Source organism: Eschrichtius robustus, chromosome 12, assembly GCF_028021215.1.
Source record: "Eschrichtius robustus isolate mEscRob2 chromosome 12, mEscRob2.pri, whole genome shotgun sequence".
Lineage (NCBI taxonomy): Eukaryota > Metazoa > Chordata > Mammalia > Artiodactyla > Eschrichtiidae > Eschrichtius > Eschrichtius robustus.
In genome coordinates, this window is record NC_090835.1 from 50,408,860 (window position 1) to 50,424,361 (window position 15,502).

Genomic DNA, 15,502 nt, shown 5'->3' on the forward strand with positions numbered 1-15,502 from the left:
CCTAATTTTCTTTCTTTTTTTTTGTGAATGTTCTGAGTATTTGTAAACAAATTGCAATATTTTGCCTTGTTTTAAATTATTAGGACAAACAGCACCTTTGAGATACTGACCTACTGTCAATATTAGTGGTACGTTACATTGTGTGACCCAGTATAATGGGTGAATTAGACTGCGCCTCTTTTAATCTCCCTCTAAGCAAAGATACCTTGTTTTCCAGGTAGATGATGGAATTTGAATGGAGGTGGATCAGGGTTTGGTATAGAGTTTGGTGTAGAGCTGTTGTTACCAAGGATACTCAGGTTTTCCTAGTTGCTGAAGTATAGCTACATGCATTCAATGGGCCTAAAACTAAAAGCAAGGTACACATTTCAAAAATGTGAAGTCAATGAACAGATGAGATGATGTCGCCTGATTTTCAGGACCCCTGTAGTATTCATGACAAGAAACTACAGTTGGCTCAGTGTTTGCCTATGAAGGTGATGCCAGTTCATCTACAAACACCTGGAACATCTTTCTTTTCTGTGCATTGTTCATGAAATAGTGCTCAAAAGGGGTAACAGTGACACGTAAGCCAACATATATTGGAACAGAGAGTGAAGCAAACTGGTGGTAAAAACATGACCTTCCTCCATAAGGTCAAATAGTTTTATTTTGATTAAACACTACAATACAGTATATATCCATTAAAAAAAGAAAACTCTATAGTGTATATAAATTATTCCTTCCATTCATCAATTCTTTTCCATTACAGCTTTGGTACAATGTGATTTCAGTATATAATTTTTAAATACTTTTAGCATCACAAAGTAAGTCAACACAAAGTACAAAACTAATAATCCAAATTAGGGATATTATCATCTACACAGTGGTATTCAGTGGTAGGAGAAAATCTTACCTTGATGAATTCATGTCACTAGCTAAGCTAGAAAGGCATACCTAGCAGACATGACGGAAATATGCACCATTAACCAGCTAATGTGTGGATTAGTCTCTGTTTTGTTTGTTTGTTTTTTTGTTTTGTTTTGTTTTGTTTTTTACAGAATACCAGCAGCAGTCATTTGGGTGTTGAGTGAATACTTAAGTCCTCAGTGAGTTTTCGCACCTTGCTCCTCCTCCCTTAAAGGCCATGAGTAGCATCTGAAGACATGCACCATGGCCAGAGTGCTCAGAACTTGACCTGCCACCCAGCATTGCTCATACTGGCACAGTTGGTCCTGCAGCTGGCTGACATCACGGGGACAGTGCTGGAGGGACAGTGAGGGCCCATCAGCCTAAGGTTGTTCTGAGGGGTCGGCGGTGTGACGTTACAGTACACAGGAATTCCAGTGGCTGGGAGGGACCCTTGGCCTGCCTGGTTAGGTAGCATGATTGGCTGTTGGTATGACTGCTGGGGCAGTCCTTGAGAACCCTGGGTCATTGGCACCTGTAGGAAGACACAAGACAGAAGCCTGTATGAAGAGTTTATTTTGGGGTGTCCCATGAGTTACAGTGGTGTCATCAAAAACAGTCATGCTTTTAGGTTCGAATCCCAGCTCTCCCTTTTATCAGCTGTTTCACATTGGGCAAGTCACTTAACCTCTCTGATTCTCTGAGTCCATCTGCATAATGTAACCTCCTTCAAAGTGCCCCTGAAAGGACTGCAGGGGTGTACAGCTCTTGGGACACATCTGGCTAGAAGTACATGCTCAGAAGATGTTAGTTCTGAGCCTCCTTCCTTCCTCCCTCCTGGCCCTCCAGTGACTGCCATCTGGACCTCCCACTCCGGATTTCTCTCAGTTTTGAAAAGCCACGCTCCCATTCCGGTTTTATGCAAAGTGGTCTGGAGCCATCGACAGTAAAAGGGGATTGTGTCCCAGGAACCAGCTCACTCTCAACCTGCAGCTTTAGAGAACATCTCCTATTCAGTTGGAGGTAGAAACTGATGCAGTGTGAACAAGGATTGTCAGGGCAGGAGGACCGAGGATAAGTTCTCCAGGGCCAGAAGTACCTGATGCAGCTAAATTTAATGACTAAAGTGTTTCACCAACCCTTCACTACCCCCTGCCCCCTGCCAGGGTATTTCAGGATATACATTACAGAAGGGGGCATGACACTTTTTAAATACCCAGTGTGGGTTTAGTCTGGAAAATGCAGCTGTCAGCTCCAATAAATGCCCTTTAAATGAATCTGAGATGCCATTTTAAAATCCCTTATAAGATAAATTTGTGGTGAAATGAAGTTTCTTTGGGTGTGACCAAAAACAAATGAAAATTTGCTGTGAGGACTTTCTCCCAGTAACTACAATTTCAACAGAATGCCTGAAGGTCTTCATGAATAGAACTTTAGACTAAAGAATTTTCTTCCATGAATAGAAAGTTTATATGGAATCACACTTAGCAGGGCATTCAAAAGCCACAGTAGTTACAGAAGTATACATTTCCCATTTTCTGCTTGTCTATTATAATCTTGACTCAAAATCAACCGTCAACACTGGCTGCGCCTAGCACCTACCACCCAGCCAACCACCCAATATGGGGACATACCCACAGCCTGTACTTAGGCAAGTTCTGCTTTATAAAACACAATTTTCCGAGTTACTGATATGCACCTGATAATTAGACATGGTTGGGTAGGAGAGCATCACGCTTTGCACTGGAGTTCCCTGTTGGCTGCCCATCATGCCCTGACTCTGAGGTGGCTGCTGCACCCCCATGAGGCCTTGGAACCCCTGTTGACCAGACAAGACCGGCTGGTAACCTGTGAAGAAAAAACAGCTTTTGAACTGGTTGTACCAAGAAGAACAATGATGATCTTGCACGGGATGAGAGCACTTCTTCACCAGGCAACCTGCAGACCTTTCAACCTCTGTATCAGGAGTGTGTAATTCCTAACAATACATGTCTTGCTTCTTAGGGTGGACAAGGGTGTGACTCCAAAACATTCACTGATACTTCCATCCTTAAGAGTGGTCCAATGAGCAGGTTGTGACAGTGGTAAATTCTTCATGATGCAAAGACGGGAACCTGTATTGACATTGGTTGACTGCTGTAAATTAAACCTTTCAGGTTTATCTTTTGCTTTGGTTTCAGTGATATTTGGAGAAGTCACACATTATCAAGTTTTTTCCTAGTTAATTTGATTCATTCTCTTACCCTCTCGCTTTTCTGCATTACCTCACTTCACACAGAGATCATCAAACAGCCCGTTAACTTAGGATGCATTCTGTTTTCCATACCCTAGTGAACAAAATGACTCCCTACTCTACATAATTCAACGTTCATTGACTCAGACAAAAGGCAACAACAGCAGGTGTGTCATGCTTTTATTCTGTTCCACCACTAGCTCCCAAGAAAACGTTCTGGCAAAACACTCCCATAAGGGATCATGTACATATCATAGATAATACAGAATACAACACGTAAAGAATGTATGTGTTTATGACCTTCTGGATGGGTCAGTTGGTAGGTTTTCTTTTCCTTCTTTTTTAAGTGGACCAGGATTTATTCTAATTATCTTAACCCCTACTACAAGATGTGGTTTAAAATGCATTCTTAAAAGAAGGCTGTGAACTGTTCCTACAAATGTTGGGAAGAAAGTTGTGATGTAGGTGAAAATGACATGGTGATAGAGAAATAAAACAGATTTACTTCATGCTGTAAAATAAGGTCCTTCCAGAGCTCATACTATTAACTGTACTGAGTGCCTGGAAGTCAGTGGAACTGCTGATTCCCTGCGAGAAAGTTTTTACAATCCTAGATCTTCTTAATGCTAACACTAAGTTTTACAACCAGATTTAAAAAATTGAAACAAAGGGTAAAAGATTCCTAATCAATCCACATTGTTTATACATAGACCTTGTTTTGAGTGCATGTGAGAGTTTTAACTGAGAAAGGGTAAAATTACATAAAGACTATAATGTGATTTTAAACACACAATACTTCGCTATCCTTTGCTCTGCAAAAATGTGTTTTCACTCATCTTAGAAATACTGTGGAAACATGTCTTGCAGATAGTCACTGAGTTAGAGATAAACTCTATTCATCTAAGGAGATGGAAATAAGGTGTGGTCAGTTTGGAACACCCGAGGGAGCAAACTTGGGGATGCGCCGAGTTGGGAGGCCTGGACTGTGCCTGCATTGATTGGTAAGTGGAGCAGGTGTGTAACCTGGAAAGTCATCCTTTGACTTCCTTTATGTGTCCCACTTTTTTCATGTTCACGTTACTCTCCCTACTCCACTGTCATAGTGGTTTTCCTTACTAGGTTATTTTACATTCTTGCAAAGACACCGCATATTAAGAATGTGATTAAGGGTCCTGACCACCTTTCCTCCAGTTACGTTGTGTCGGTGGTAACACAGTCAAAGCCTCCCTTACATATGCTTTGCGGGTCTAATTGATACCAGTAACCTCAGCTGAGAGGGTTTATACAATATGGCAAAGTGTTTCCAGTTTATACAGTATGGAAAAGTCATCAGACTGGGGAACAAGAAATGTGACTTAAGGCCATGTCATGGCCCTTACTACCTCCCAGAATGCCTCATATGCAGGGAGAAATTTAACATTAATTGTAAAAAACTGTTTTCTATGATTTCCCATTGTCTAGATCTACCACTCTTATTCATATACCTGTTGGCCCTAAAAAAATTCTGTTGCTGTTTTACTATTATTATGACATTACTCCTAGCCACATCAAATTCACTGTCACATGAATGGTTGTATATGTTAAAAAAATAACCTGGCATGATTATAGAAAATTCATGACCACAGCCTTCCTTACCATTTCCTAGTTCTATAACCAAGAGCAGGCAATGTGAACACACTTGCAAGTCCGTGTAATGGTGCCTTATTTCTGGCTGAAGATTCAAAGTACAGGTTGAAAATGAGAGAAATGTCTTCTAAAAATCGGACTTATATTTGGTCTTCTGGTGAAAGCCCAGTTGGCCTCAATGGTCCTGTTGCAGAATACACATGGCTATTATGTAAACAAAAAGAGGAGAGGAAAGGAGGGGAGAGGGGAGGGCAGGAGAGGTCCCGTGGCCTTGCGTCTAAAGATGGTGTATTTGCTCATTGAATCGTTCCATCCTTTCACCGAGTCATCTTCAAAATGACTCTGTTTCACAGAGTCTGTTCAAAAATAAATTGAGGTGGCCTATGAAAGATTCATTTATTACATCAGCTCTATAAACCAAAATTGGGGTGAAAGGAAAAATAAGTCTGATGATAACAGAGCTGTTAAGACATACAGAAAACAGAATGTCTTGGTAGAAAGGGGAAGCAACTGTCAAATAATATTCAAGGAGAGAAAAAGAGTGAGGAGGTTGGGTGGCCTCGTCCCAGTAAAGGTGCACGGCCCGGGAGGGTGTGATTCATCTTTGCTGAGCACACAGATGCAGGGATACTGCGATGTCGCCCTCCCCAAGCCCCCTCTGCCTGATGATTTGTGAACTTTAATATTCAGTCATGCATAGCAATGGGCTACCAGCTGTGCACTGGGATTCCCACAGTAAACACACTTAAGGCAAATAAAGATTTATGTGGGGAGCGAATCATGCCATACAATTTCCAAATGAAAACTTAAGTGTAAGGAAAGCCCAATTTATATTCATGAACCCCATTCATTTCTCAATTCGCTCTCCAGGCAAGAAATTTACACCTGGAATGGTTTAATTGGAGGGCCCCATTTCTTTACCTGGTGCTACAGAAGGTAGGCAGCAGAATGGTCCTTGAGACAGGAGGCTATTTGGAATGTGAATCTGAGCTCCGGTCCGGGAATAGACAAATAGAAATGTGATAGCAGTGACCTAAGCACGAACTAACAGGGTCTACCGAGGACACAGCTCGCCTGAAGGCGGAGGTGGCAGCGCTGGCTGGTGGCAACCTGCTTATCTTGTCTATTCAAATGAGAAATGTGTTCCAGTTTGTCAATTCTTAGCTGTGAAATGATCAGTTTTTCATATTTATTGAGGATTAGTAGATAGAATGCATCTGACAAAACAGAAATAGCAAAAGTAACTGCCCTGTAGGCTTGCTATGGTGATCACAAGGACATTAGCTATTTTTATTATGCCTTTTTCAGTTGAGATTAATTCAGTTTTCAAGTCACATGCATCATTTATTTTCTGAAGGTAAAAAGGTTAGGAAAGGACAAATGCCTCCTAGCAAATAAATGAGTACCCTCTACTAAGATGGAGGAGTTACAACACTTAAAATGTCTGGAGCCTACAAATCTGAAAATTTAATATTGTTTTGACTAAAATACAGCAGTTATTGAATACTATTTGTAGTCAGAGGATAATTCATTAATATTCTGTCAAGGAAACATTTCACTGGATGTAGCATATTTATGAAAAATCAGAATGTTAATTGGGATTACAATTTAGGAATTATAAATTGCATGATTGTGACTGACATTATTTTAACTCTTATTTGAATACACTGTTACAGAGCCAACATTTTGGAAATGAATGAATGACAAAGTCGTAACCTGTATTTTCAGGGTTTTGATTCCCTGGCTGTTGTTGGTTATAAAGGTTGACGATGAGGAAGGGTGTAGTTAAGAGGGAAAATATCTACAGAGCAAAGTAATTGAGAAGCTAGACAGTTCTCATCACCTCCCCAAACCCACCCAAGCAGTGTAATTTTCCTGTTGGGTTTATTAAGTATTCTTAATATGGTAGAATGCCTTTTCAAATGATTAAAGTTAATAATCTGCTTAATAGAAAATATGACTTATCTTGGATGAACCAACATACACACATTTCTCCAGGTTTCTAAGGAACCAGCTAGCTGATTCTGAATTCAAATTCTGTTCTTTGTACATGGTACTGAGATGGAATTACAGTAGTTCAGTTGTGGCACGGCTGGCGAAGACTATGAAAAAGAAAAAAAATGCTTATCCAGGGCTGGCTTGTCCCTTTGCCGAATTTTTATAGTTCATGCATTGCACACACCACTGCCTAATACCTGCCCGGTTCGGTTTCTTGGTTTCCTATCAATTCCTCTACACTTTCATCTTCTTTAAAGATTTTCCATTTTAAAGGAGCTAACAAGCTATATTTGTTGATCACTTACTCCGATCCAAGCAGTAAATTGAGCACTTTTACTTTATTGTCACAAGAATCCTGGGAGGCAGTGTTATTAAACTCCTTTTACAAGAGAGACAACTGTGATTTCGATGTAGACATTGTCAGGGTCAGACAGCTAGTAGGAGGGAAAGCTAGAATTTAAGTTGTGGTTTTCTCACTTGTGCATTCCTGCTTTTACTCCCTAAATTGTAGAACTATTTATTATACATTCTTCCAACTTTCATACCTTAACATAAATCCCCTTAGCATGGCAGGTACTCAATGGCTATTCATTGCATTAATTGTTTTCTCAATAGTTAAAACAATTAAGTAAAGAGGACAAGAGTTATGATCCATAGTCTGTTGAACAAGATCTTGCTGATAGCAAAGGAAAAAAATCAAAGGTAAAGCATAATTGTCTGACAGAATCAACTCAGACCACGTAATAACGTTTTAAAGGTTTGTTACTCAGATACTGGGACACTAGACAGGCAGTCAGGTTGGAGTAGGGTCAAATGGATTCTAGTCCCTTCATTTACTTAATTAGTTTCTAATCAGTGGAAACTACAGTTTTCAGTTACTAAGACCATTTCAAATAACGCCTCTCCTCACAATCTTTGAAGACTCTGTATATTTATTTACTCTGGATTGTTTTCTCAAAATATAAGGTAAAAATAACTTATTTGCACATTAAGTGTAACATCAGTTCTGTTATTTGACTGCACCAGGCAACTTGCTGCCCCTAGGAAAGTCACTTGACCTTTGGAAACAAAAATAGTATCTGTAGTACTTGAAAGATAAAAGTGGGTAAGAGAAAGAAGATACACAGAAACTCTGCGAAACAGCCTAGGATGTCAGAGAAATCAAAATCCCCCAGGCCACTTAGAGGCGGCTGTACTTTCGGAGTTTATAGACTGCTCTCATCAGTGTTCCAATTCTATGAACACTATGGATTTGTTCCCCAGTTTTACTTCGTTATGAAGGCATTGTCTTTAAGACGGGTCCTTTCTGGCTTCACCTACCTACAGCACCTTGGTGCTCAAGGTAGGTTTGAGTAGGGAGAACAGATGTATCCTATGGTATCACGATATCGCTATGGTTTCCTGAAAGAGGAACCACCACCTTATGCTTCAGAAAGTGGATTTGGGGTACTGATAGCCCCTCGCCCACCTCAGGTAGAGTGGAAGATGCCCTCGACAGTTCCACTGACGTTGAGGCCTCCCAGAACCAGGGGGTCCTCTGGGACCTAAGGAGGCATCTGATTTCACTGGCCTTTACAGACACTGTCCCACTCTTACTCCTAGGTGCTGACTCCCTGGTGTGACAGTGTAGGTGAAGTGGGGTCAGCTTTGAAAAGCAAGGTGTGTATCTTTTGAAGCATTTTGCCTCTATGTCAACCTCCCAAATTATGTGACCTGAAACCCCATGTAGGACTTTTAAAACAAGAAAGCCATACAGACTGCATCGGAAGACAGACACTTTTTTTCAAACGTGTCCAAAAATTAAGATATAGGATAAAAGTATCTAGCCTGGACATCATAATAAGATAATGTTTTCTTCTTATATATGAAGTAAAATAGCATAAAAAAGTCAAAAAGAGGAGTATAAAAAACTGCTTTTTTTTTTTTGGGCTCTTGAAGCCCATTATGACTTCTTTCATCTTTGTGCGTCTGCCTTCATCTTATTTACTGGCAGTCTCTGCATCCATCCTCTTTCTCACCATTTATTATTCAGTGGTTTCATTCCTAAAAAACAAGATGCAGAATGAGCCATGGGGAGGCTGCATGGGAATAGAGGGAAGCCCAGTCCGTCCTAACGAACTTGAGGAACGCTGTCACAGGCCGTAAGTGGAACTACGCTTCCTGAAGCAGTAGTTTTTCTTCCTACTTGCTCTTTTGCTCATTAGCTTTCCTACTGCACAGAGTGTAATTCTTAAAAGCCTCCTTACTGTCCCCCTTGAACGTCCACGCATGGGTCATTTTCTAATGGCCGTACACATCAGATGAACCATCCTATTACTGCAAGCTCGGGGCCTCTTCACTGTAATTAGACCATCCAGATCCATGTTATCGCAACTACAAAGTTGGTTTTCTTTCTTTCTTTTTTTTTTTAAATCAGGGCAAACATGAGAGACATTGTTAAGTGACTACAGGAATGGCTCATGCATGGAATTTCAATGAATGCCTCTGAGGGAAGCCGGCATTGAATTCCATTTTAAAAGGACGAGGCTGTCATATTATTGAAGTAATTCTCTGAACTTTCCTGGCCCTGAGTGCTGTGCTGACAGCCAGAGAGCTTCCACAGCCCAGAGGGAGAAAACCTGCATGAGCCTCACAAACGTTTTACTTTCTTAATGAGGCCATGTGGCTTAGAAGATAATGCGGCATTCTTGGCGTTTCTGCACATCTACCAGTGTTAATTACGGATGCGCTCACACCAGGCTGGGTGACAGTGAATTGTTGCTGAGGCAACTTGGAGGAGTTCTTTCCCCAGACTAAGCTCGGGGCAAAGTCAAGACAAAGATGGGTCTAATCATGCCCCACAGTAGCATTCCCTCTGGTGGATATTTTCACTGATGAATTGTTTTTGATCAGCTGGCTAGAACAGGACAGTCGTGAGGTCAAAAGTCATGGGGTCGATACCATCGTGATCATATTACTGTCACTGTCACATAGCTACAGGCTGTAACCTAGCCCTGGCCAACTATTTTTTTTTTAAGATTTTTTTGATGTGAACCATTTTTAAAGTCTTTATTGAATTTGTTACAATATTGCTTCTGTTTTATGTTTTGGTTTGTTGGCCGGGAGGCATGTGGGATCTTAGCTCCCCAACCAGGGATCGAACCTGTACCCCCTGCATTGGAAGGCGAAGTCCCAACCACTGGACCATCAGGGAACTCCCTGGCCAAACTATTTTGAAAATAAGTTCTATGGTCATAGATTCAATCTGTAGAAACCCACATCAAAACAAAAAAACATAAAAAAACCAAAAACCACTTACATTAGAGTCAATCAAAAGTGCTCTGTTTATATAGGAAAGTGTTATACGTTATTTTTCCCAATAGCCAAAGATAACTATCTTCTTTTCTTCAATTCCAGACTGGCAGGGTTCTTAACTAAACTTTATTCTGGTGGTAGATTTAACAATAACATTGTTCCACTGGTAGAGTCTGCTGGGAGGCAAGAGCAATAATCCGGGGCAGAGACAGTAAAGACAGGCACTAAGGCAGAGATGGTAGGATGACAGAGAAGGGACACACTGGGGAAATACTTAGGATGTGAACTGCCAGACACTGGCATCTAGGAGTTTTAGTGGCATCACATGTTGGATGAGTTTGTACCATAGTCATGAATGTCAGTTGTCCACGTGTCCACTAGAACACGAACTCTCTGATAAACAAAAGCCCTGATTTGTAGTGCTTGCTGATTTCCCTGGTGTAACTATTCCCACTGTGGCCAATTTCAAGCTATAAAGGGCTTAACAATCAGCTGGCAAAATTCCTGATGTTTTGAATGTTGCTCGTGTGGGCCAGAACAGGAGAGCTCTGGTACACCATTGACCTGAATTCAATGTCAAGCAATCGAATTTTCAGGTCATTAAAATTTTGTTCCTTTGATCCTTCCTTCTTCAAACCTGTTGACTATTTGTTCTTTGACATTTCTTGTAAGAATGACTGTAAAAGCCATTCATAGGATTTTATGAACATGGAGAAGACAGGCACAGACACTGGACTGTACATTGGATGTACACTGGACTGTACACTGGATTACACTGGATGTACAGGGGACTGTACACTGGATTACACTGGACTGTATGTACACTGGACTGTACACTGGATACACTGGATGTACACGACTGTACACTGGACTGTACACTGGATTACACTGGCTTACACTGGACTGTACACTGGACTACACTGGCTTACACTGGACTGTACACTGGATGTACACTGGACTGTACACTGGATTACACGCTGGACTGTACACTGGACTGTACACAGGATTACACTGGACTGTACACTGGACTGTACACTGGATTACACACTGGACTGTACACTGGACTGTACACTGGACTGTACACTGGATGTACACTGGACTGTACACTGGATTACACTGGAATGTACGCTGGATGTACACTGGATGTACACTGGACTGTACACTGGACTACACTGGCTTACACTGGACCGTACACTGGATGTACACTGGACTGTACACTGGATTACACACTGGACTGTACACTGGACTGTACACTGGATTATACTGGATGTACACTGGACTGTCCAGGGCTGTACACTGGACTGTACACTGGATGTACACTGGACTGTACACGGGATGTACACTGGACTGTACCTGGGATGGTACGTGACGTACCCTGGGTGTACACTGGGGTGTACAATGGATGGTACACTGGACATACACTGGACTGTACACCAGATGTGCACAAATGTGCCCTTGGCCTGCACACCAGATGTGCCCTTGGACTGTATACGAGATGTACACTGTACATGTGCTATGCACTGGACTGTACACTATACTGTACACTGTATGTACACTGAGATGTACACTGTACATGTGATATGCACTGTACACTATACACTGGAATATACCCTGGACTGTACCCTGGACTGTACACTATATACTGGACTGTACCCTGGACTGTACACTGGACTGTACACTGTACGCTGAGATGTACACCAGGCTGTACAGTGGATGTACACTGGACTGTGAAGAAACTGAAGCACCAGAATGATGTTTTCTGGTACATTGTGGACACACATCCTTTGAACATACATATGCAAAATGCCAAGCTCTAATTGATTGCAGGATTTAGTTTCTTCTGATTTTTCCTTGCAGTCCAGGTAGACACATCAGTCCGTTTTCAATCTCAAGATGACAAAAAAGTTTAGAAGTCAACTTGCTTACATTTTATTACAACCAAACAGTGAGTGATTCTAAATTATATAATGTATAGCTCAAAAACAAAAACAAAAAACCCACAACTGAACTTGGTATAAATGTACCCATAACTAATGTTTTCCAAGGAGAAAATATATATGGGGATAAACATTTGTAAAGTTCTCATCATAGGGTTCAGGGAACATAACTCCTGATTCCCTTGTTCGTTCGCTGTCTCTTTATCAGTTTTCTGACAGATGGCCCCAAAGTAAAGCTGCTGGGCACCAGATGATGTCACAACTCTAAGCAACAAGAAAGAGATACTTTCTGTTCATCTACGTAATCAACCCATGATTATCCTTGTTAACAGCAATAAGAAGAACAATCTTTAATCTCACCATGCGGGGGACTGTTATTTAAAAGTGTTGCTTTTATCTGGGTTGAGACAACAATTAGAAATCTACAGGCTTGTCCATACAAATACAAATGTGCTTATCTTTTTAGCTGGAATCAGAGTATATGGTCCACACTTAAATCCTATTTCACAATAGTTAATTAGAGTAAAAATAAAATTGAAGGACAAATGGTCTTCCACCCAAGGCCTGCAAGAGTAAAACTCACATTTCATCATGGTTAAATGCTTTATAAGCACCCAAATAGAGCATGAGCGTTTTAAGATAGTCACAACCTTTGCTGCCTGCTGACTTCAATGTAATGAGATGATGCAAATACGCTGGGTCTAAGAGAACCAGCCGAGGCCTCAGGTTCTGTCCGTGGAAGGACACCAGGCTGTGCTGAGAGTGTGCTAAACCAGGGCCATCCTTCCCAGCAAGCTGTGTATGCTGCCTTCTTGGAGCTTTGGATTCTCAAGGTTTGCCACTCAGTCCTGCCTCATCATCTTGTCTCCATGTTTGAGTCCCTGCTTCCCTGCCCAGCTGGAACTCTTCTCCCTGGTCAATGGTTCTCAGCATTTTCCTGTCTCTGAATAACTTGGTCACTTGGTTAAAGTGACCAAAAGTTAAAACACACATATTGCTGGGCTCCAACCCCCAGAGGTTCTGATTCAGTAGGTTTGGGTGGGGCCTGAGAATGTGCCTTCCTGACAAGTGCCCATGGGATGCTGATGTCACTGGTCTGGGGACCACACTTTGGGAATCACTGCTGGACCTTGGGTCTCAATAAATACTTGAATTCCTTGAATTCGTATCGTTTAACCCGCTTACTTTTCCCTTCATAGAGCGGGTGATGGAATCTGGCACATCACATCCTGTGGGGGGCCATCTCTCCTCTTTGATTTCATTTTCCTTATCTGTAAAAATGGGGACCATCCTTTCTCAAGGGGTGTTAGGATGGTCCAAGATGCACCTCTTGTAAGACAATTCCCAGGGACCGAGCGCCTGGCAATGACCAAGATATGTGACTGCCCTGCCCCTGTTCTTTGCACTTTCCACCTTGTATGAACTTGAATTAAATTTTATTACTGATTTAGGTCCTGCTTCCCAGGTAGATTATAATCCTCTGGAAGAGGAAGCGTATCTTATACATCTGGGCCTAGCCCTGTATTCTACATTCAGTGTCTCAAGAACATTTTATCAATGATGTTGATAAAAAACCGTCCTCATTGCATTCACCCTAAACGACTCTTACCATGCCACATTACAGAAAATAAGCCAACAAACAAAAACCTCAAGGAAAAGAATGAAGAAGCAAATGTGCTCAGAAGAGAGAGCCCCCAGCCCTGCCCATGCATGAGGCATGGCCAAAGGGAAACAATTTATCACCATCACAGTAGACTAAAGACAAAGATGACCGGTTGCCAAATGTTTTCTCTTAGCCCCTTTGCCTCTGGAAAAAAGAAGTTCCTTCCAGCAGCAAATCAAGAGGGCACAGCACAGTTTTCCACTTCCACCTGATGCTACTGGGATAGGCAATAAAGGAAAGGAGAAGATGCGGGAAGGAGCTGAAAAAGGGAGGGGGAGAGGGAAGGAAAACCCATCAGAGACACTGTTTGGCCTTCTCAAACCTATCTGCTGGCACTTGGTGAGGCATCTAGGAAAATAAACCAGATTTCTGTAGCCTCGTGTCTTTGGGACATAACTGTGAGTTTGCTAACCCGTGGTTATGCTCCCTTGTGACTGTGTCTCGATCTTCGTTTGGCCTAAAAAAAAAGGCAAGCAAGAAACCTGGACCTCACCTACTTTCCCTCCTACAGCATACGGCTGGAATTCCTTGCTTTTCTAAATCTCTTCTTGGCCCCCCCCGCCAAGCCTGAAGTCCTTCAACCTGAGTGGGAACAATGGATCGGAGATCTCCTGGCCCAACAAGCTCTGGGTGATGAAGCTGGAGTTCAGAGGGCTAAGAAGGCACAGGATCGCACACAGAATTTCTCATAAACTGGGGACTAAATCCCATTTTCCTGTTAGTCCCTTTGCTAGCATACATGCTATATAGTGTTTCCTCCAAATAAGACAGACTGGACTGCTAGGCATAGTTTTGTTTCCTAGCCACACATGCGTTGGCTCTGTTGCTGTTATCATGTTATTACTAAGAGTTTGGAGAATATAACTCGTGTATGTGAACTGGAGTTCACCAAGCTTGTTTCTAGGAGCTACCAACAGACTTTTCTAAGATAACCCACAGTAGGGCATTAGGGAAAAAGAAAATAAAAGTTTGGAGATTCAAGGAACATATCCTGAGTTGCAAAAACCAGAATCAAACCATCTCTTTTGAAACTATCAGACTGACTGTATCTCAATGTTTAGGTACAGATATTAGCAGTTATTTACCAACAACAGGCAACATTCCCAGGAGGTTATATACTGGGTTAATACGGACCATGCTTGCATTAACTCAAACCAGGAGAACAATCATTTGTTCCCCTTTCTTCATCCAAGCTCATAGTAACCTTTATGGCCTGTGCCTTACTGAGTTAAGCACTTGTGGAGCGGGTGCCGTTATGACTCTCATTTTCCAGACAATGAAAATGAAGCACAAGGAATCCAGGTAGATTGTTTAGGGCCATGCAGCCTAGAAGAACCAGAATTGAGTCAGGGGTATCTACTAATTTCTTCCCACCTCCAGCTCAGGGTCCTGGCAGGCAACAGAATTGCGCTCCAGTGATTCATCCGAAGAGGTGTTAATAAAGAGAGTATTGCCAAACGAGTAGGCAAGTTACGTGACCAACAGGCGAGGGAGGCACCCAGAGCCTAACAACAGGAAGGACCGTTTTCTCCCTTCAGCCTGCAGGTCTCAGGGGAGGAGCCAGTGTTACCAGAAGCCAGTAAGAGCCGAGGGGCCACCTGGAGAGCCAACTGCACTGCAAGGGAGGGAGGAGCTGGAGAGACTCTGATCTCCCTCTTCCTCTGCCCTCTGACGCCTTCCATTAGCAAAACCCACCTGGAAGCCACAGGACAAAGGAAGCTAACAGAAGGATGGAGAGTGGCTGTGTGATGAGAGGAGAAGCAAACGGAATAACCAGCACACCCCTTCCCTTCAGAAAGTGCAAGGAATACACTCCTATGTCAAGCAGTATTCCCCAAGCCACTGCGCCAACCTGATCAAATG

The 15,502-nt window shown here is 42.1% G+C and overlaps 1 protein-coding gene across 1 annotated transcript in view; it reads right to left on the bottom strand.

The window, feature by feature from the left end:
* Positions 1–899: 899 nt before the first annotated feature.
* Positions 900–15,502, bottom strand: part of ARPP21 (cAMP regulated phosphoprotein 21) — a 112,023-nt gene continuing 97,420 nt past the window's right edge. Inside the window, exons 19-20 of the mRNA XM_068557500.1 lie at positions 2,588–2,736; positions 900–1,423 (exon numbers count right to left, since the gene is read on the bottom strand). Of these exons, the coding sequence (XP_068413601.1) occupies positions 1,166–1,423; positions 2,588–2,736 (407 nt within the window). The 3' untranslated portion in view covers positions 900–1,165. The remainder of the gene's footprint in view (positions 1,424–2,587; positions 2,737–15,502) is intronic.